Raw genomic sequence first — 20,883 nt, forward strand, 5'->3', positions numbered from 1 at the left:
CTTAGCTGCAGTCTTTGCAGCAGGGGTAGCAGGCTTTGAAGCCGGGGTAGCGGTTTTAGCTACCTTCGCCGGCTCTTCATCCTCAGATGAGGAATCAGAGTCTGAGCTGCTTTCTGCTGCAGCAGCAGGCTTAGCTGCAGGCTTAGCTGCAGGCTTAGCAACAGGGGCAGCAGACTTTGAAGCTGGGGTAACGGTTTTAGCTGCAGGCTTGGCTTTCACTGGTTCCTCCTCATCCTCAGAGGAATCGTCTGAATCAGAGCTGGTCTCTGCTGCCTTGGCTGGGACCTTAGAGGCGGCAGCAGCTGGTGCTGGGGCTGCAGTTTTAGGTTTTGCTGGAGCCTCATCTTCAGAACTGCTTTCTGAGTCTGGTATCAAAGACAAATATTGTTTTGAAGGTTTTGCAGACAAGAAATTACTGTAACACAGCAGGGGTGAGAATAGGCATGATTTTGATGCTAGCCTTGATCCCACCACAACTGAATAGAATGGGCAAGAACTGTTAGATAAATGAAAGAAAATGAAAGGTATTACAAGAAATATGTCACTCCTACAGAAATGCTAAGCTCAAATGTTCCTACCTGAGCTTGAAGACTCGTCCTTCTTAGCCGGGGTAGTCTTGGCAGGCATGGCTTTAGCAGGTGTCACCTTTGCTGCAGGTTTCTTCACTTCTTCCTCCTCTGAACTTGATGAGTCTTCATCTGAGTCTTCCTTAGCAGGTGCAGCCTTAGCTGGGGCAGGTTTGACTGGGGCTCCTTTAGCTGGAGTGACCTTGGCTGCAGGCTTCTTTTCCTCTTCATCTGAGCTTGAATCTGCACAGACATGGGCATAAAGGAAATTATTTGTCATACGTTTAGCATTGCTTAAAACGGAGAAGAAATTGACTGACAGGTATTCCTGATCATTACCAGAGCTCTCGGAGCTGGACTCCTGCTTCTTTGCAGCGGGTTTGGACACAGCAGGTTTGGCTTTCGTTGCCTTGACAGGTGCAGGTTTGGCTGAGGGGAATACAATGCTGTTAGATGTGGCATTAAAAACACAGAGTTCAAAGTGAGAAAGGTGGGAAACTCTTACCAGCTGCTTTCTTCTCATCCTCATCACTGCTGTCATCACTGCTGTCTGATGAGTCACTGTCCTTGGCCTTGCTGGCTGCTGGTGCAGCAGGAGCTTTCTGGATTGAAGCAGGAGGTGGAACTGCACTGTACACTCCTAACAAGACACAAGTAGCTGATTAGCATCACCACAAATACAACAGGATCTTCAGGTAACTATGCAGTATTTCAAGCACATGTTGGACCAGGTAATCAGCTCTTGACATAATTTGGTCTAAAGTTAGGACACACATGATAGAGAGTCATGACCAAGACAAAAATGGATGTAAAAAGAATGACAGAAAATTCAATGTATTTTTCATGTAGCTGTTAAAATCCAGCATATCAGTAACAGGTTAAAAAACAAATGAAAACTAGGCTGGGATTGGTGAATGTCTGTGAATGAAACCTCTCATAACATTCATTGGTGTGTACAGTGCCGAGCAGTCAATGAGCATACAATAAAAAAACAGAAAGTACAAAACCACACCTGCTTTGGGTTTTTTGCTGGCAGGAGCCTCATCTTCAGATGAAGATTCTTCACTACTTGATTCAGCAGCAGCAGGAGTCGGAGCTGCTGCCTTTTTTACGGGGGCAGGTTTGACTGGAGCCTTGCAGAACACATGAAAGAAATTTTTTATTGTGTGCTATATTTACACTCTACAATTCCCACTGGATTTCATTTGCACTACTTTATTCTGAATTCTGGAATAAAGACAATTATTAATATATGATAAAACAAAGATATAGTTGTAGTCTCTGGTATACCTTGGTTGACTTTTCATCTTCAGAATCTGAGGAGCTGTCTTCACTGCTGCTGCTCTCCTGCTTCTTCTGAGCTGCACCTTTTGTAGGAACAGCTGCTTTGGGTGTAGTGGCTGCACCAGCTTTGGGTTCTATTATTTAGAAGTAGATAAAGTTAGATAAGAACATTGCCATTCTGAGTTAAATTTTATTTTATGATAGTACTATTGACTTATGGATATAAACTCACTTGGTGCAGGAGCTTTGGCAGGCTGTTCATCCTCAGAGTCAGATTCTTCACTGCTCGAGCTGCTGTCCTTTTTCCTTGTGCTGCCTGCTGCAGCAGCAGGTGGTTGCTTCACAGGAGCCTATGTACAGAAACTACATTTTAATAATAGCCTAACGACCAAAGTCTTGCAGCAATTAAAGGGTCTGACATGAATATTTAATTTGGATGTTACCTACCTTTGCAGCAGGCTTTGGAGGAGCCTTCTCTTCTTCAGAGTCACTTGAGTCTTCACTGCTGCTTGATGCAGCTTTCGCTTTAGCAGGCACTGTTTTGGCTGAAATGTACATTATAAAGAAAGGTTAAGTGGCAATGTTGTAAAAGGTTTCAGAATAACATTACTGGCAGCTTTCAATTGGTATTACCTGCTGGAGCAGCCTTAGTTGGTTTTGCAGCAGCAGCTTTTTCATCCTCACTGCTTGACTCTTCGCTGCTGGAGCTCTCTGGACTGGTTTTTGCTTTCTTGGCTGATGGGCCGTTGGTAGCTTCAGCATTAACAGGTGCTTTTCGTTTCTTGGCTTCAGGAGACCTAGTCAAGTCAGTTATATGTATTTAGTGCAATTACCACAAATTTGCCAAAAAGGCCTCAACAATCTGAACAGCATACAACTCCTTCTCCTACTTCCACCAGAAATACTTTTAAAAAAGGGGGAAATCTTGCTGTACGGTCTCTTGCTGTATCGCTCTTTGATAAGCACCAAGATGCATCAAGCTGCCTTTTTTGTCATCTAATTTTTTATTTTAATCATTGCCAAGTTATAATTTAGTTTGGATTGTCTGTAAATTTAACATTTACAGCTTACACACAAAATAATAATGATAAAAGAAAATTAATGTATCTACTGTAAATTTTGAAATGATTACAGTTTCAACACATTGTAACTTCCATCCATCTTCTCCCGCTTATCCGGAGTCGGGTCGCGGAGGCAGCAGCCTGAGCAGAGCCGCCCAGACTTCCCGATCCGCGCACACCTCCTCCAGCTCTTCCGGGTGGACCCCTAGGCGTTCCCAGGCCAGTTGAGAGACATAATCTCTCCAACGTGTCCTGGGTCTTCCCCGGGGCCTCCTCCCAGTGGGACGTGCCCGGAACACCTCCCCAGGGAGGTGTCCAGGAGGCATCCGAAGCAGATGCCCGAGCCACCTCAGCTGGCTCCTTTCGACGTGGAGGAGCAGCGGCTCTACTCTGAGCTCCTCCCGCGTGACTGAGCTCCTCACCCTATCTCTAAGGGAGCGCCCAGCCACCCTGTGGAGGAAACTCATTTCGGCCGCTTGTATCCGTGATCTTGTTCTTTCGGTCATTACCCAGATCTCATGACCATAGGTGAGGGTTGGGATGTAGACTGACCGGTAAATCGAGAGCTTTGCTCCCTTGCTCAGCTCTCTCTTCACCACAATGGTCCGGTACAGCGACCGCAACACTGCAGACGCTGCACCGATCCGTCTGTCAATCTCACACTCCATCCGGCCCTCACTCGTGAACAAGACCTCGAGATACTTGAACTCCTCCACTTGAGGCAGGGACTCTCCACAAGAGAGCCACCTTTTTCCAGTCGAGAACCATGGCCTCGGATTTGGAGGTGCTGATCCTCATCCCACTCGCACCACACTCGGCTGCAAACCGCCCCAGTGCACGCTGGAGGTCCTGATTTGATGAAGCCAACAGAACAACATCATCTGCAAACAGCAGAGATGAAATTCTGTGGTTCCCAAACCGAACCCCTTCCTCCCCCTGGCTGCACCGAGAAATTCTGTCCATAAAAATAATGAACAGAACCAGTGATAAAGGGCAACCCTGGCAGAGGCCAACGCGCACTGGGAACAGGTCTGACTTACTACCAGCAATGTGAACCATGCTCCTGCTGCGGTCGTAAAGGGAGCGGACAGCCCTTAACAGAGGGCCCCGTACCCCATACTCCCGAAGCACCCCCCACAGGACGCCACGAGGAACACGGTCGAACGCCTTCTCCAGATCCACAAAACCCATGTGGACTGGTTGGGCGAACTCCCATGAGCCCTCGAGCACCTGATGGAGGGTATAGAGCTGGTCCAGTGTGCTGCGACCGGGACGGAAACCAGACTGCTCCTCCTGAATCCGAGGTTCGACTATCGGTCGTATCTTCCTCTCCAGTACCCTTGAATAGACCTTACCGGGGAGGCTGAGGAGTGTGATCCCTCTGCAGTTGGAACACACCCTCCGGTCCCCCTTCTTAAACACAGGGACCACCACCCTGGTCTGCCAATCCAGAGGTACTGGAGGTCCCCAACCACCACGCGATGTTGCAGAGACGTGTCAACCAGGACAGTCCCACAACATCCAGAGTCTGGACGTATTCAGGACGGATCTCATCCACCCCCGGAGCTCTGCCACCGGGGAGCTTTCTAACCACCTCGGTGACTTCAGCCCGGGTGATGGGCGAGTCCGCCTCTGAGTCCACAGTCTCTGCTTCCTCTTCGGAAGACGTGACGGCGGGATTGAGGAGACCCTCGAAGTATTCCTTCCACCGCCCAACGACCTCCTCAGTCGAGGTCAGGAGGTCCCCACCCGCACCAAAGACAGTGCTGGTGGAGAGCTGCTTTCCCTTCTTGAGGCGCCGGACGGTTTGCCAGAATTTCTTCGAGGCCGACCCGACAGTCCTCCTCCATTGCTTCCCCGAACTCCTCCCAGACCTGGGTTTTTGCCTCCGCGACCGCACGAGCTGCCACGCACTTGGCCTGCCGGTACCCGTCAGCTGCTTTATCATAACTTAAAACATAATTTATTGTGTGCATTTAATTGTTGTAAGATTTTTAAATGCCATATAGAAGATGTCTTCGTAATTTAACAAATATGGCAAAATTCAAACATATTTAGGTTGAAGCCTGTTGAGTAAATTTGATAAAAGAAAACGAGAGATGTTCTTAAAATTCTTTCCAAAGCTTTGGTAAAATTACAGTATGCCAAAAATGATTTAAAATATATTAAGACAATCTGTAAAAACTCAGTGACATAAAAAGGAGAATCTTCCCTAAAACAGAAGTCACTTGTCATTTGCAAAATAACAGATTATATTATATAATATGTAGATATATAATATACAGATGAACAAAACTAAGATAGGGTTGTCAACTAGTGACAACTCCTGGAGCTAGCAGGAGTACTGATTTTCTTTGCATGTGTATAATCTATCCTTTTGAGGGGCATGCACATCGACACATAGAGCGAGCCATTCCACAGTATATTAATGTAGCTTAAATACATAAAAGCCATAAAAGACAATGAGCCACTCACTTCACCCAGAAGTTGTAGATGTTGACGAGACTTTCTTCATTTTGATCTTGTGGATTCTAGAGACACACGTAAAAAAAAAAAAAAAAAAATTTAATTAACCATTCACTCCCAGCTTTTTCAAAGTTTGTACAATCTAACATTTACTCGAAGTGATCTACAATAAAGAATTTTGTATGATTCAAATTCTCAGTTGAACGTATGTAAAACATGAATTAGTGCAGGAACATGTAGCCGCTTTGCACAACGTGTTCTCATACACGTGCTAACTTCACCGGGGCTATACACTCTGTATGTAGCTGTAGGTATTTACCCCGCGTGTAGTCTGCCTTTAACTTCGTGTCATGCCAGCTGCTAATACACAACATTTAAAACTGACCATCAACGTGAGCTACTTACGACTTTAGTCTGCTTCATGAACTGCTGAGCCACCTTAGTGAACTTATTTTCAAGCAGAAACGAATATACGCATTTATAAAGATCACTCGGCACCGACTTCTGCGCCGCCATCTTCACCACGCTCCTTCTAGAAGGGAAGGAAGCGCCCGGAACCGTCACTTGTGAGCATGCGCATAGGCACTTAATAACGACGTAAACGCGCTATTTAGAAATAAGATGGTTAACTCCGTTTGGAAAAAAATGGCCCACTTTCTGAACCAAATTTGCAGGTTAATTCATCCGACGGCCAAATGCTAAATAATCGTACAAACTATATAATTCAATTGAGTATTTGCTCTAAAAAATAATAGTATGCATTTATAAACGTCTTGATTTGAAACGTGTTTGGCTCAAATAGCACCAGGAAATCGAGGCAGAGTGAGACCTCTGTAGCTAACTCGTTTTCTTGATTTTTGGTTTATCAGAATCTGAATTATTTGTATGTTTAATAAGTAAAGTGTTGTAAAATTTAAATTAGACATCTTTAACTACTTGAAGACATATTTTAATGCACCGCTCTTCTTAGGTTTCATATTTATTTAGCCATGTTGCTGTTAAGACGGGCGCATGATTTATACGTCATCACCAAAGACCTTCCCTGTCCCTCGTGTCATAATATGGTCGCCTTTGAACGGCACAGTGTGGCAATGACAACGATTCATTGCTAGCTGAATTGAAACTGTGATTCGCGGATTACTTTGACGGAGCCATGCCTCGATACGAACTGTCCCTGATCCTGAAAGCGATGCAGCGGCCGGAGACGGCGGCTACTCTGCGGCGGACAGTGGAGACTCTGATGGAGCGGGGCGCCGTGGTGAGGGGCCTGGAGAATCTGGGGGAGAGACTGCTGCCCTACAAGATAACCAAACACAATCAGAGGCACAGCCGAGGATCTTACTTTCTGGTCGATTTCTACGCCTCTCCCAATATCCTCACTGGCTTGCTGAATCACCTGCACCGAGATGTGGACGTGGTGCGGCCCACGGTGCTGAAGAAAGACGACCGGGTCCCCAGCGGTAACTGCTGTCTTCCCAAACACTGACTGAATGTAAGGGAGGCCTCAGGTGGACACAGCCAAGTATCATCAGTTCAAGCCATGTATTTGGTTCAAAATGAAGCCCACAACTGGTTTATGAGCAGCAGTGATGTTTTCATCTGACTCCATCTCTGTGCTCATTTAGCCCAATTTAACTGTTGTATGCATGGATTTAGTGCTGCAGCTGTTTTTGTCATTTATTCTATATCTTATCAACATGTTAACAATTCTTCTAGAAAAATGGCAATCATAAGAACACACGTCAATTACGGTTTAAGAAATGATGCCCAATCTGTAAAAACCCAAGGATGTAATTTATGATATCAAAGGAAGAACATTAACAGCTGATTACATTTATGAAACAAGGTTTTGCTGTTTACGTACATTATCAGATAAAAGTTCAGCAGAATTTAAAAGATGCAATGTCAGGAAAGAGCCTGAAAGAAGTCCCCCAAAGCATTTTTGTTTCTATTAATAGCTTTTCTTTTCCATAAAATATGAGGCAATTTGGACAGTCATAGACTTTTCAAGTGACTAATAAATTAGTCAATTAAATCTAAAAATCACTGAAGTCACATAATGTCTATTTAAAAACCTTATTTTGAGCTGCTATCACTGGTGCCATTGAAAAGAACTGAAAATGGAAAATGAAAACTGAGTTTCCCTTTAGGATATCTCTGTTGTAGCTCCAGGACTAATATAAAAATGTACATTAACCCTCATATTATCTTTGGGATCAATTTGACCCCATTCAGTGTTTAACATCTCTAAATAAGTCATTGACATAATTTTTTTCAGTTATATCTAAAAAGGCTATTTACACATAAACTTGGGTACCAATTTTAATTCTGATATTTTCTGGAGGTTTAAATTGCTGGGGTCAAAGTGAGACAAAGCATAAAAGATGTCAGTAAATTTGAACGCAATAGGAGGGATAATATCAGTGTTGGTTCACAGTGATGGGAACCTGACAGATACCTGTAGTTCTCTAATGCAGTTAAAAATTAAAATAATGCTCTTCCTCAAGGTGTTTTATCAACCTGCGTAGATTTAAAGGGTGTGAACACGTCCACATTTGGAAAGAAATGAGGAAACTGGAGCAGAGTAGTAAGCTAAAGGCACTTCCTTGTAGGTAACAAAGGTGAATAGTTAGCAGGTTTCAAGGAGAAACATAAGCTGACAAAGTCATCAAAAAAACAGGCTGTAGATCCTGACACAGTTGTACCGCAGTGTGTCTTATCCTAAAAAAAAAGAAAAAAAAAGAAGAACAGACATGCTGACTGAGACAGACAGCAAAAACACAAATCAGGCCAAAGACAAATTTCCCCACAGTGTCACGGGGTGGTGAACTCCTAACAGCTGTGGTGATGAAATGAGCAGCAAAATTGGAAATCTAAGTGATTATATAAATCACAACAAGAGATTTGTTTTCTTTGATTAACGTAATATGCCTGACATGTGCCAAATGTAGTATACAGATATGCCGGAGTAATATGTTGGCATGGCATTATTTTGAATGGTTTAGGTGGGGTTAGCACAGATATATATTGGTACAGGCAAATTAAAGGAAATACCAAACATATTTTTAATGTTTTTATCTAAAAAAAATACTTCTATTTTTTCCCCCCATTCCATCTGGTGATGTTTTTTTCACATTAATTAAACTTTTGATACACATTCACATTTTTAAAAGCAATACACTAATGCAAAAACAATAATTAAAAAACCATATATATGTATATAGATATGATTTTTGTTTTACTGAACAATATTTGCTGTTGTTATAATATAAAGAGCAATGCAAATTACATTGCACTTCCTTTTTTTTATGCTTCATCTAACTGACATACTGTAAAAAGCCAATCCTTTCCTGCAGCATCAGCATGTGTGCAAATGTGATGGTAAAATTGGCAGATTTTGGCAATTTTGATGAAGTCACTTGTCAACTTACTTCACTTAAAATGTGTTTCCTCGCTTGCTGCTATCTGATATAAATTGGAATTACATGAAGACAACCACATTTTTTAGTTCTGCATAAAAAATGTTCTTACACAGTGCCTATCTCTATCATTTTTTATATAAAGACACATTTTTAGTAGATCTTCATCAAAAATCTTAAATAAAAGCAAGTGATATTTGATTTTTCAATTTCTTAAATACTGATACTGAGGTTGTTCATAAATCTACAGTGTCAGTCAGACTCTAAAATGCTGTCAGTGCAGCCTTACAGAGACTTTATTACAGTGTCCTTTACCTTCTGTTCATGGAGATCATGTGGTGCTGACTAACTGTACTGTACATTAACCGTATATAACATTTGTTCTCTTTGTTTTACAGGTTTCGCTGCTCCTATCCAGGAGATGCACTGTGTGAAGCTTCCCTCTTGGACCCTTTTTTCATAGCTGTTGGCCTGCATTTGGATGTAATGTCATATGTTGTAATAAACTACTTTTCCTGTCTTATTTGCAAGTTTCTTTACACATTGGACTCCACATGATGTTTAGTCAAGTGATGGCAATTTCACTTCTGGTTTTCATTCTAGTTTTAGATGTGGTTTATGGAACTTTTTAATTAGCCATCCAGACTGGTTCATTTGTCCTCTGTAAAACCATGGTTAATAAACAACTATGGAGCTGTGACTAATCTTCCAAACTTTTATGATTGGTCCTTCTTAGATTAAATTAAACAACCTTGCGTGACTTTAATCAACAGAGGTCACTGTGGTGTTTTTCCTGAACTTCCTTAGGCTTGGTTAGCTTCATATTGGTTGGTTAAATCTAGGCTAGAGCTGACTCAACACAACAAAAAAGCCATCAATGGGATTTGGGTTGTGTAAATTAACCTTTGATTAGTCAGGCTTAATCCCAACATCATAGGGACCGTTTAAATTTAGCTTTTGGAAACTACAATTTAATCTTAGAATCTTTGTAATAATATAGAAAGTAAATTAGAAATGACAGCCTAGGGTCTAGTAGTGAAAAATCAAGCAGAAAATTAATCAATCCACTTGTTTTTCCCCCCGATATCAAAAACACGTGTACTTTTATTTCATCGTTCACAAGTTAACAGGTCTGGTAATTGTTTAGGTATCTGGATGGAAAATCGGCTTTTAAACATTCAGAAAGTCTCTCGATCTTTGATATGAATGATCACATCGGAGGCACTAAGCTGAGGAGTCACATGCCTGAGCAGTCAGCTGACAGTGAGACATCATAAAGGCATCAACACGCCTCGCTCTGCATTGCAGTGCTCTCTGTTCTCCAGTCAACGCGCTTCATCCGCCGAACAACACAAACAGACGAGCCGCAAACCAGCGGAGTCATGCTGCTCCTAACACTGCTTTTCGTGTCTTCAGGTAATATCGACATGCTACAAAATATATGAATGCTGTTTTGTATGTCAAAAGTGACATGATTGGGACAGTTGTCAGCCCATAATAAGCGCTCTTTGGTTGTGTAACTAAGTGCGTTTTAACATCAAGACGCGGAAGCGTTTCAAGTAGCGTTAGCTTTTGTAAACAAGTTAACTTTAGCGACGAACGCCGCCGCATTCCGGTTATTGTTTAATATAAGAAATAAGCTATGTGCTTGTGTTCATTCAGCTATTTTGCTAGATGTATGATACATACGTAAATAACCAGCGTAAGGTGACTATTTGGCCGTGTGCCTTTGAGGTTTACAGGCGTTATTGTTGGCCCGCTAGCCTCGGCTTGTAACGGCTGTGCTAACGTTAGCCTGGTAGCTAACGCAAGTATGCTAATTTGGCTAACTCATTGCTAGTCATAGATAAGCGTTTGGTTGTCTAACTGTACGGAAACCGCACCTTGAACTAAGTTAGCTGAACAGCAAGTTAGCCGACATGTTGGAGGTAATTTGAGTTGTATTTTTATACCGGTATCGGTTGATGTTTTCACATTAGACAGCTCTGTCAGTTTGGGCTGGTCCACCTCCCAGCACCGAGCAGGTTATGTACAGTACATGTTGTTTTGTTGACCTCTGTTTTGGTTCTAGGAGGAATTGTGAATACGACCCGCTAATCCGGCAGCTTTTATTTCAGCCTGTTTACTTAAATGTAGAAAGTTTGCTTTCGAGTTTAATTCCACTGGAGTTTTTTTTCTCTTTTTTTTTTGTGTGTGTGTAGTGATTCTAGCATTTATCTCCATGTTCACCTTTGATACTTCCAGCTTTACAATCCTGTTTCATTGTAACGTCTGAACTGGGTCAGTGATATCATCAAAACCACCAGATTATTTCTGCAGTAAAGATATGCAGAACTCAAACATCTAGGCTACCGTGACGTATTGTTGACTTGGTCTTGTGGTATTTGAAATATGGATCTGGACTGAATGTAATTTTTTATCTTCAGTTTGACTTATGGTGGAAAAGATTCTTTGCACATTGTTGCATGTGTTTGTTGCAGACATTCCTAAGTGGTGTTTTTCACAAGTTTAGAGCTCAGTCATATTGTTTACTGGGCTTTCTTGCAGTCCGTTGTTGCGGGCTTTAAATGAATGCATAGCAGCTGTATTGAAACTGTTCAATCTTGTTAAGGTGACTTGCTGTTCTCGTACAAACCAGTGTGGATCCCATTAAAAGCCTTTAATGCTTTTCTGCGTCATGTGATTCTGATCACTTGCATAATGGTGAGGTTTCTGTTTCAGAAAACCTCACCATTCACAGCCATAGGATGTGAGTCAAGTGTAGAATTGTAGATGTCCCTGCTGTTTCTGCTGACTTCTTGCAAACGGTATTTTTGTGCTGGGAGTGACTACATAGAACCCATACAAATATGTAGTTCTTGTTACTGTTTATTGCCTTGTTACCTGTAAAATGGTTTGAGTCAATCCTAAAGCCGTGTGCAGAGATGTCCTCATTGGAACAGCCGCTCTACAAGGGAACAGCTTGTTATTTTGTCTGACTGCTCATGTGACTCAAGTGGAGGGTGGGAGTGCACTGCCTGCGCTGAAAGTTGGTCTGTACAGCCTGGCCTGCATTGCCTATTCTTTGCCATAATCACCCAAAGTCCACTCACTGGCCTCGGATAGCTCTTGCATCCTGATTAGTTAATATCCTGGGTACACTTGTGTTTTTGAGTTTGGTTTTAATCCCTCTAAGATAACATAGTAATCTTTACAGCATTTTACTCACATGTCCACATGTAGTTTTTGTATTTAAATGTGGAGATCTTGCTTTTTTTCTCAACCATAATTTAAGACCGTTTATAGAAAAACAGGAAACCCTGCTACAGACTAATAGGTGCTTTCCCACATCACTTTTTCACTTCATGTGATAATTACTTCTTTTTTTTTTGTGCATTGATCCAGAAGAAGCCACCGTTAATTCACACTTCTGCAATTGTGATTCGTATGTAAATGATAAGTTCCCCTCTTTGTCTGGTATGGTTTGACTGGTTTCAACAGGCTATTCATTTTTTTTGATGGTTGCTGATGGGAAGTTATGCCAGATTTAGAGGCATTTGCTAATGTAAATTAGCAATTTAAGTTAATGGGACTGAATATGTTTTTATTCATTAGGAATTATAATACAGAAAGGCAAGGGTATTTCCCCACAATCCTCAGTGATTTAACTGGCTTCAGGTTCACAGGATAAACCCACTGATTTTTCTTGACTTGCCCAACAACAGTACTCAACTGCATTTTGTTAGTTTCTCGAGGCTGGTGAAGGGATGGACAAAACTAAGCTTTTTCAATACCTTTAGAGATTTTGAACGCCATCATTTAGTGTTTCATGTTCATCAGACCAAAGCGTTGAACTAAATGTTAAATAAATACTGATAATTATCATCTGCGAAACATCTTAAAACTCAGCTAATAAAGTTAAGCTTGACCTTTTGTTTTCCTTCTTGAAAGAGCAGTTTTAAAAATGTACCTGCTGAGCAGTATCATATAAGGAAGTAAATACTTCATAACTTCCCAGTTTAATGTTTAGAAAAGGCAGACTTGAAATTCCCCCTCTGGTAAATGCAGGCATCACCAGGCAGATTTAATCAAAGGTGTGTTGAGGCCAAACTATGTACTTCTAAGTGAACTAGCGTGTCCAGAAAATCAAGATGTGAGAATGTTACTTCCTCTTTCATTGTATAAACTCTAGGTGACATGTGAAAATGTCTGCATGTTCAAAGGTTTTCAGTTTTGAAGGTGGGCCCCCCAAAGGGTTTTGACTGTTTTAAGGGAGGCTCAGTAAATGGATATGAAAAGAATATTACTCATTATATCATTAGTTATCACATGGAGGTCACATTTAGTAGCCTAATTATGTTATTTGATTAAGGAGAGAGTTCAGAGATCTGATAGTATTGAAGAATTTTACATTTTTTGTTGTTTTGTTTTCAACGTAAACTCCTTAGGTCAGACCATTTTATGTATTTTGTGTAGTCATTGGTTATATCAAACAGCAATATTAGGATATCTTGGCTGAGTTATTTAGTGCCTATCAGGAGCAAATAATGTTATCATGGTCTTATAGGCTTCCAGAAATTGAACAAAACTAAGCAAGTAAATAATAAGTGCATGAGAGAGTGCCTTTTTTCTGAACTTTATCTTAGGTAAGGCACAGTCCCACGCTCTGAAAATCCTTGTTCTACATTGACTGAGAGCATATTAAACCTTAAACGTAGTTCCCTTTGGAGGGGAAAAAAGGTAACCAATAAGAATCAGACTGTCATTTCTGCACGTGCCTTTTAACTTTCCATGTAAGCCGCAATGGCATATTCAGAAATGTATTTTTTTCATGTGATTTGCTTTCTGAGCAGCCTCATAAAGCTCTCTTAAGGGTATGGAATTTGACTTTTGTCTGCTTTGCAGCTGTAGCAACTCCTCTCCTCGGCACTGAGCAGTGTGCTCGTGGCCCCCCCTACTGGTGTCAGAATGTAAAGACGGCATCCCTGTGTGGAGCTGTGACTCACTGCCAACAGAACGTGTGGAACAAACCCCAGATGGTGAGACTGATATTTTTTATTTTTATTATTTGCCTACAAAACTGACAATCTCTATTCATACGTTTCCATGTAATGTAATGTGCCACCAACAGAGCACACGTTTCTCTTAAAGATTCCTGAATTTCTCATTTGTATTTTGAACTACTCTAACAGTAATCTTCATTCACACACTTTACTGTCTGGCTTTAGAAAACAGTGCCATGTGACCTGTGTAAAGAGATCCTGATAGTGGTGGAGCAGATACTGAAAGACAATGCAACAGAGGTAAGATTAAAAAAAAAATATCTATGTTCATTTTTAATAAATATGTCAAGACCTTGAAAACTCTGCTAAAAGACTAGTATCTTCATATTTCTGATCATAGGCTGAGGTTCTTGGCTACCTGGAGAAGGCCTGCCAGCTTATTCCGGATCAAGGTTTAACTGCGGAGTGCAAGGAGATGGTGGATAACTACTATCCCATCATCATGGGAATCATCACTGGAGAGCTGGTGAGCATTGTTAACTAAACTTGGATGGTCTTCAGTTTAAACGTAGATGTAAAAACTTGTAGTGGATGTCCAGGGTTGTAACAGTTTTCAAAACGGCTTTAGGTTTGGACCTCCACAAGTTAACCTTTCAACTGTACAGTGTTTACATTTAGAACCATATCTGTTGTCTCAAATATGCTGTAGATGGTTAGCCAAAGAGGTTACTAAAGCTTGTTGGAACTGGGTTTATCACTCAGTTTATCTAAGACTGTTAAGTAAAGGGCCCATCTGCCCTTTGGTGTTAAAAAAAAGGAAAAACAGAAGTGGCTGTGTGAGCAAAGTGCAGCCAGCTGAATAAGGGCTATTGATAGGGAAGTGAGTTTAAGTCTAAATGGGAACAAAGCAGTCGTTGTGTAAGACTGAACCCTGTGACTAGGATCATTTGGTGTAGTTGTCTTTGTCTTAACTCTCACCTGCTACAGCAACTTTGGGACCAAAAACAACAGTTCTTTACAGAATCGATTAAAAAGAAAGAAGATTTTTCTTAGTGGTTTTCAGAATTTCTTAATGAAGTTAGATTGTGTGTGTAATGCTGGCTTCAAAACTAGGGTTCATCAGGTTATTTAGTTCAGATTCATACTGAAGGCTTTTTAAGTTAGGCATCTAATAAAGGGATTATAAAAATTGTCAAGGTTTTAAAGTAACTTGTGTGTTTTCAGGAGGATCCTGCTGTGGTGTGTGGCGCTATGGGACTCTGTCAGTCCCAGCAGGCAGCCATGGCTAAGGTTCACACCCAGGAGCAGCTCACGTCCAATGAAATACCTCAGATTGACCTCTCCCAAAAAGTGGCACCCTTCCTCCTCAATGTGCCTGAGCTCCTTTATCCTCAGGAGAGCCTCAAGGAGGAGGCCCCCAAAGAAGAGACTCAAAAGCAGGTATACTGTTCAGCTCCTTTTTGCACCCACATAAGCAGCATTATGGTCAGTTCATGGTTGTTGCGTTTGCAAAACAATGGACATTTTGAAGACTGCCAGCGGGTGTGCACATGGGTCCATTTATACTCCAATTTGAGGGCTTGCATCTGTCCGTTGTGTGTCCGATTGCCCCTAGCATCAAACACAAAAAAAAAGACACAGGGCTTCTGTTGATGTTTCTGAAAAGCTGGCTGTAACTGGGTGCATTTTGCTGGATCTTCACAGGAAAGTATAGTATATGCTTGAGTTGTGCCAAGCCAGCAGCTGGTGTTAGGTTCCCCTCCCAAGCACAGTGGGTGGACATGGCACAGGAATTCTGGAGAATTAGGGACTTCTCACTTTGGACACTGATGTAATGCATGTACAAATCACAGCACCTCTAAAGTCCGGCAACAACTCTACCTCAAGTACAACTCTTTTAATGATGAATTATATAGAATAGTATTTTATATATATATTCTTTGTACAGCTTCTTCTCAAAACATTAATCTATTTCGCTTTCTTGGTACATGTGCAGCATTGTGCTTGCAGCGCATACAGTCTATGTCTTCACAAATTTTGGGCTGCACACATTTGTCTGCAGACATGTGGACTCTGCCTTTGTTCTCCCCTTGGTGTTGATGAGTACCGTCTTCCTTTGGCCAATACTCTTACCTTTCTTCCCTGCAGGAAAGTGATGTGGTGTGCCAGGACTGCATCAAGTTCCTGACTGATGCTCAAGCAGAAGCCAAGGCTAACTCCACATTTATTACCTCTCTTATTGCAAATATTGAGAACCAGTGTGACCTGTTGGGGCCAAGCTTGTCTGCAATGGTGAGTGTCCCACAAGTACTGTAAAAAATATTTATTAAATACACATTTTCTTTGTCAATAAAAAGAAAATGCTCTATATTGACTGTATTTTACCTTATTGCAGTGCAAGCAGTATGTTGGCGAGTACGGTGAACTTGTTATTGAGCAGCTCATGTCCATGGTGAGTCCTCTGGTCCTTACACATGAAGTTCTTTACCAATTTGAACAAAGTTAGGAAACCTTTTTTTCCTTTTCATATTTAAGCCACACAGTGACTTGAGTGGTCATTATACTCTAATACTCAATAACGAGCTTAATGATGTAGTCATTAAAACTACTGGCTCTGTGATAATTTGTACTTGTTGGTGGTGCTAAATCCATATTCAGTCTTACAGCACCACCTAGCCTGCTGACTTCAGTTTTTTCTCAGCTTCAAATCGCTTACTTTCTGTTTTAATTTTTTCTTCCTAATTTCTGTTGTCTTTTCCGCCTGTGTTCCTTCTTTATTTTTCTCCTCTCCATCCATGTCATTCTGCTCTGTTTTTTCCTGCTCTGGGTTTTGTATGCTGCTCCTCAGGAACAGGTAGGTCACTCTGTGTTCAGCCTGTAGCCTTCTAACCCTTAGATCTCGCTTTATGTGCTGTCCACTTGTAGCGCAACACACTGACACTGTAAAGACGCATGTGAATGGTGACCTTATTATGAGCGAGACTGTTTTACCTGAACACCGCTTGTTTGGCTAGTGACTTGACAGTTAACCTGTTACAACACTGCAGAAAATGGCCACATTCGGATTTTCTCTTGTTGCTTCACATCACATGAGCATGCTGTCACTTATAGAATGCTTGGATCTTGTGAGATGTGCTTGAGTCAATTGAATTTTATTTATATACTGCTGAATCATAAGAAATGTCATGGTATAGTCAGGTCAAGGACCTAACAATGTTGTTTAAACCGCAACAACTTCTTCCTTAATTTACACAAGTCAACTTAGGGGAGACTGTTTTTTAGTGGCACAACTAGCTGTTGTTTCTTTAACACTGTGGTTTACTTGTTGGATTCCTCCTGTCAGTGGTACAGGAGTCTACATTATGGTCACTATGGGTGTATGTTGCTGCGTGTTTGGTTTGGTGAAAAGCTTCATTAGATGTTTTTTTTGTTTGTTTTTTTGGGTAGAACACAAACTATTGCATATTGCATGGGTGGTAATGTGATGGAATGGTATGCAGATTACACACATTTTATGCTAACAGCATGCAATGTGTCAAATTATTTTTTTTTTTAAACCTTTGGGTTTGTATCTTAAATATCCACTTGTTTCTTCAGCAACCCAAGGATTTGTGCGCCCATGCTGGCTTTTGTGCGGCTATGAAGAAGTCCATTCCCATGCTGAAGCTTGAAGCTGCCAAGACTGTGCCTGCTGCCAAAGTTTTCCCTGCTGCCAAGCTTTTCCCTGCCACCAAGGTGGACTCTGCTAGTGACAAGTCTAAGGTAAGTCATGGATTTATTGATCGAATTGAGTCATTGATGAAGGATAAAAATCAATTACATAGAAAAGTATTTTACATGCTCACAAGACTGTATCTTATTGTTTTCCAGTCCATGGTTCGCGTCCGTGACTCCCCGACATGTGCCATCTGTGAGTTTGTGATGAAGCAGTTGGAGAGTATGCTGCAGGATGAAACGACAGAGGTAGGATGTGTTCCACTAAACCTGCATGACTATAAAATTCAGCCATAAAACAGTCACAAACACAGTGCTGGTGCAGTTAGTTCTGGTGTCAAGCTGACCTGTCTGTCTCTTGTCAGGAGGAGGTTATTCATGCGGTGGAGAAGGTGTGCACACTTCTGCCCTCCACTCTGACTGCCCAGTGCAAGGACCTGATTGAGACGTACGGCCAGGCCATCATTGAGCTGCTGGTGCAGCAGGCTGACCCCAAGACTATCTGCACGGTGCTGGCACTGTGCAATGATGCCAGCCGCACATTTGTGGGTAAGTTCTACCTACACTGCTCTGTACACTTTGGACTACCCTGTCACGCAGAAGTAAAATCACAACACATAAGTGTAGAGGCGTTCAGTCCACATTGCACAGATGTGTTTGGCGATTTTAGTTTACTTTTCTGTAACAAATATTGTCCTGTGTGAGGAACTGTCATGCCACACTGCAACCTAACATGCCACATTTAAACTGTGATTAGAGTTTTTCTGTGATTCAAAATGCAAGGGTACAGTGTCTTTTTACATATGGGCAATAACACTGACAATTCTTTACAGCTGCACTGGACCAGCCTCGCTTCAAGGCTGGTGGCTACTGTGAGGTGTGTAAAATGGCAGTTAATTACGTCGATGGCATCCTGGAGAAGAATGCTACAGCGGCTGAGATTGAAGATGCTGTGATGAAAGTGTGCAGCTTCCTGCCTTCCTCTTACCAGACTGAGGTGAGTAGCTGCATTTTCTTACTTTGTGTAACTTTGTTTGTCTTCATGTGACAGTTTTGCATGACCCTCCGTGTGTTTGTGTCAACAGTGTGACCAGTTGGTTGAACAGTATGAGCCGATGCTTGTCCAGCTGCTGCTCCAGATGCTCGACCCAGACTTTGTGTGCATGGTAAGGAGTAAATTATTACCAAATATTGAGTAATAAAAGATAAGTGAGCTTTGTGGTTAGGATGTTTGACTTTCCGGATGTGTCAAAGACCAAGATTATTCACTGATCCAGGCAGTTTTTTTCAAGAGTACAAAACATTCCTGATTTTTGCAAATTTTACAGATAATGGCAAAATGTATAAACTATCAGCAATGGACGGTAAAAAAGATCTTTGGCCCAGTTTAGAATCTGAGTTGGATTTCTTTGTGTGTTACAGAAAGTGGGAGCCTGCCCCGAAAGCGTGCGCAGGCTGCTGGGAACAGAACAGTGCAGCTGGGGACCTGCATTCTGGTGCAAGAACATGGAGACGGCAACTCGGTGCAATGTGAGTATCTAAGTCATGTACTGATATGCCGAGATGTGTTAGATATTTGTTAACAGAGTAAAATTCTTCAGCAGGTTTTAGTAATAGGAGTTTGCTTTAACACTCTTCAGTGACTCATTAAAAAAAATTAGTGACAAAGGCCACATCCACACGAATACAATTTCATTTTAAACTTCTGCATTTATGACTGGTGCAAATCTCTGGAGTCGTGTTTTAGTCCGGACAGGCAAAAACTGAGACTTATGGAAATGATGATGCCCACATTTGCTTCTATTTGGGCCTTACTGTCACTATGTTAGTTTCCTGATCCTTCAGGCTCCAACCACATGATGGTTCCCCAACCATCCCCCTGCTTTTCATTTATACTGGTACCTACATGCCCAGTGTACGTGAGACGTTGTGATATTTCTTTTCAGGCGTTGCTATGCACACAGATTATTTCTGAAATGAAGATGAAATACTTGTCCAGACAGGTGTTTTAAAGTGAAAATGTTTTAGTGTGGATGCGGTCTCACACTGACTGAAGCTCAAACAATGATTGTAAAAGCTCTTTTTATTTTGCTTTGCTTCTAGAACTCTATCTAACCACTTATTTCTTGTTTTTTTTAGGCTGTGGCTCACTGCAAACGCCATGTGTGGGTATAGAAGAAGACCAGCACAAACTGATCTGTAGGGAATGAAAAGAAAATTACTGTAGTGCTGCTTCCCATTTTTTGTCCCTGTTTTTTCTTTTTAACAGACATAAACAACTGCAATTTATGCTTCAATTAGCTTTGATATTTTGAATGATGTCAAGGTGGAAAGGGACTGGACATTTGTTTTTGTTTGTTTTTTTTTTTTGCCCTGGGGGGTGGGGTGGGAAGTGTGTGTGTTTGTGTTGGGCAGGGGAGGAATGATTACATGTATAGTGGCCTGCAATTAAGCCTGTTACTGCTTGATAGAGCAGAAGTCACAAAGCTGCGTTTTTGGGCTTTGCAAATTTTAGTTTCACACTTTGGATAATGTTGACAAAGCGTTAGATTTCTGCTGTTCTAATGATTCTTCAACCTCCTCCCCAGCTACATTTTCTTCTTTGTGAAAGAGCTGATTGCCGATTCAGTGTAATAAAGACTGGCATTACTTTTAGCAGTATGTCTGATCCTTGAACAGATTTCTATTTTGTAGACAAGTCGTTGATGTTGTTTTTATGAGCTGATATGGAGGTAATGAGTCGGACTGTACCTCCCATTGTTTGCACTCTTCCTACTGTTTGTAAATTGGTGTGTGGGTAACACACTAAGCTTCACGAATGCAAATGTCTGCTTCAAACCCTGGGCCAACTGTCATTTGATCTGTAAACTTTTTAACAATTAAAGTGATCCCAATTCACTCCAGTTCTTGGTTTGTTTGTATGTATTTCTATCACAGGCAGCAGTAAGTCATATCTATAAAAGAGGCATTTGGTTCAATTGGTTTCACTGTATTAAAATTAAAAGGCGGAGAATAATTGATGCAAAATTGAACATTTTAAAGTGGCTTGCAGTAATGTATATTATATGTAGTTTAGGAAGTGAAGCCTCAAAAGAAAGCTACTTTAAGATCTTGAAAAAAATATTTGCTTTCCAGACAACAGCCTGTAGATTCCAGACTCTTCTATATTTTCACATGCAGTTTATCAATACTGTTTAACAATAACCTATGTTTCCACCTGTTTCCATCATGTCTATTTTATTAGAGTTGAACTAAAATTTTACATTCTGCAACACAATATATTATATACCCCAAACTGTCATGCCTCTAATCAAAAAAGGCTTGTGAGGAACATTTGTTTTGCAATATAAAACAATGTCTTGACAGGTGACAAATTACGGATCAACCTGAA

At 41.3% G+C, this 20,883-nt stretch overlaps 3 protein-coding genes across 6 annotated transcripts in view; 2 read left to right on the forward strand and 1 right to left on the reverse strand.

Annotated features, from left to right (window-relative positions):
• The window catches only part of nolc1 (nucleolar and coiled-body phosphoprotein 1), an 8,884-nt gene extending 2,964 nt beyond the window's left edge, over positions 1 to 5,920 (reverse strand). Inside the window, exons 1-11 of one of the 2 annotated variants that reach the window (XM_008283456.1) lie at positions 5,783 to 5,920; positions 5,387 to 5,442; positions 2,484 to 2,647; positions 2,298 to 2,395; positions 2,083 to 2,200; positions 1,857 to 1,984; positions 1,579 to 1,699; positions 1,072 to 1,206; positions 906 to 995; positions 579 to 809; positions 16 to 365 (exon numbers count right to left, since the gene is read on the reverse strand). In XM_008283456.1, the coding sequence (XP_008281678.1) occupies positions 16 to 365; positions 579 to 809; positions 906 to 995; positions 1,072 to 1,206; positions 1,579 to 1,699; positions 1,857 to 1,984; positions 2,083 to 2,200; positions 2,298 to 2,395; positions 2,484 to 2,647; positions 5,387 to 5,442; positions 5,783 to 5,893 (1,602 nt within the window). In that variant the 5' untranslated portion in view covers positions 5,894 to 5,920. Of the gene's footprint in view, positions 1 to 3; positions 366 to 578; positions 810 to 905; positions 996 to 1,071; positions 1,207 to 1,578; positions 1,700 to 1,856; positions 1,985 to 2,082; positions 2,201 to 2,297; positions 2,396 to 2,483; positions 2,648 to 5,386; positions 5,443 to 5,782 lie in introns of both variants that reach the window. The other variant, XM_008283455.1, reaches the window with a different exon arrangement.
• A 486-nt stretch (positions 5,921 to 6,406) lies between these two features.
• Positions 6,407 to 9,319, forward strand: mrps6 (mitochondrial ribosomal protein S6). 2 transcript variants are annotated; one of them, XM_008283458.1, is made up of 2 exons: positions 6,407 to 6,869; positions 9,195 to 9,319. In XM_008283458.1, exon 1 carries the CDS (start codon positions 6,531 to 6,533, stop codon positions 6,861 to 6,863), a length of 333 nt encoding a protein of 110 aa, XP_008281680.1. In that variant the 5' UTR covers positions 6,407 to 6,530; the 3' UTR covers positions 6,864 to 6,869; positions 9,195 to 9,319. The 2 variants fall into 2 exon arrangements, with proteins under 2 accessions (XP_008281680.1, XP_008281679.1); XM_008283457.1 differs by having other exon boundaries at positions 6,407 to 6,837.
• A 744-nt stretch (positions 9,320 to 10,063) lies between these two features.
• Positions 10,064 to 20,395, forward strand: psap (prosaposin). 2 transcript variants are annotated; one of them, XM_008283459.1, is made up of 15 exons: positions 10,064 to 10,212; positions 13,681 to 13,814; positions 14,004 to 14,078; positions 14,179 to 14,304; positions 15,003 to 15,218; positions 15,927 to 16,070; positions 16,174 to 16,230; positions 16,627 to 16,632; positions 17,376 to 17,540; positions 17,649 to 17,741; positions 17,858 to 18,041; positions 18,326 to 18,489; positions 18,578 to 18,658; positions 18,915 to 19,022; positions 19,632 to 20,395. In XM_008283459.1, the coding sequence occupies exons 1-15, from the start codon at positions 10,179 to 10,181 to the stop codon at positions 19,665 to 19,667; spliced, it is 1,623 nt and encodes a 540-aa protein (XP_008281681.1). In that variant the 5' UTR covers positions 10,064 to 10,178; the 3' UTR covers positions 19,668 to 20,395. The 2 variants fall into 2 exon arrangements, with proteins under 2 accessions (XP_008281681.1, XP_008281683.1); XM_008283461.1 differs by lacking the exon at positions 16,627 to 16,632.
• Positions 20,396 to 20,883: the final 488 nt, after the last annotated feature.

The sequence above is a fragment of the Stegastes partitus genome, unplaced genomic scaffold, assembly GCF_000690725.1.
Source record: "Stegastes partitus isolate 25-593 unplaced genomic scaffold, Stegastes_partitus-1.0.2 Scaffold314, whole genome shotgun sequence".
Classification (NCBI taxonomy): domain Eukaryota; kingdom Metazoa; phylum Chordata; class Actinopteri; family Pomacentridae; genus Stegastes; species Stegastes partitus.

Bases quoted from the DNA above. Each gene is read 5' to 3' on its own strand.
- mrps6 (XM_008283457.1), top strand. From the start codon at position 6,531: ATGCCTCGATACGAACTGTCCCTGATCCTGAAAGCGATGCAGCGGCCG. The intron at 6,838-9,194 runs GTAACTGCTGTC...TTTGTTTTACAG, and splicing joins AGACGACCGGGTCCCCAGCG to GTTTCGCTGCTCCTATCCAG.
- psap (XM_008283459.1), top strand. From the start codon at position 10,179: ATGCTGCTCCTAACACTGCTTTTCGTGTCTTCAG. The intron at 14,079-14,178 runs GTAAGATTAAAA...TTCTGATCATAG, and splicing joins TGAAAGACAATGCAACAGAG to GCTGAGGTTCTTGGCTACCT. The intron at 19,023-19,631 runs GTGAGTATCTAA...TGTTTTTTTTAG, and splicing joins AGACGGCAACTCGGTGCAAT to GCTGTGGCTCACTGCAAACG.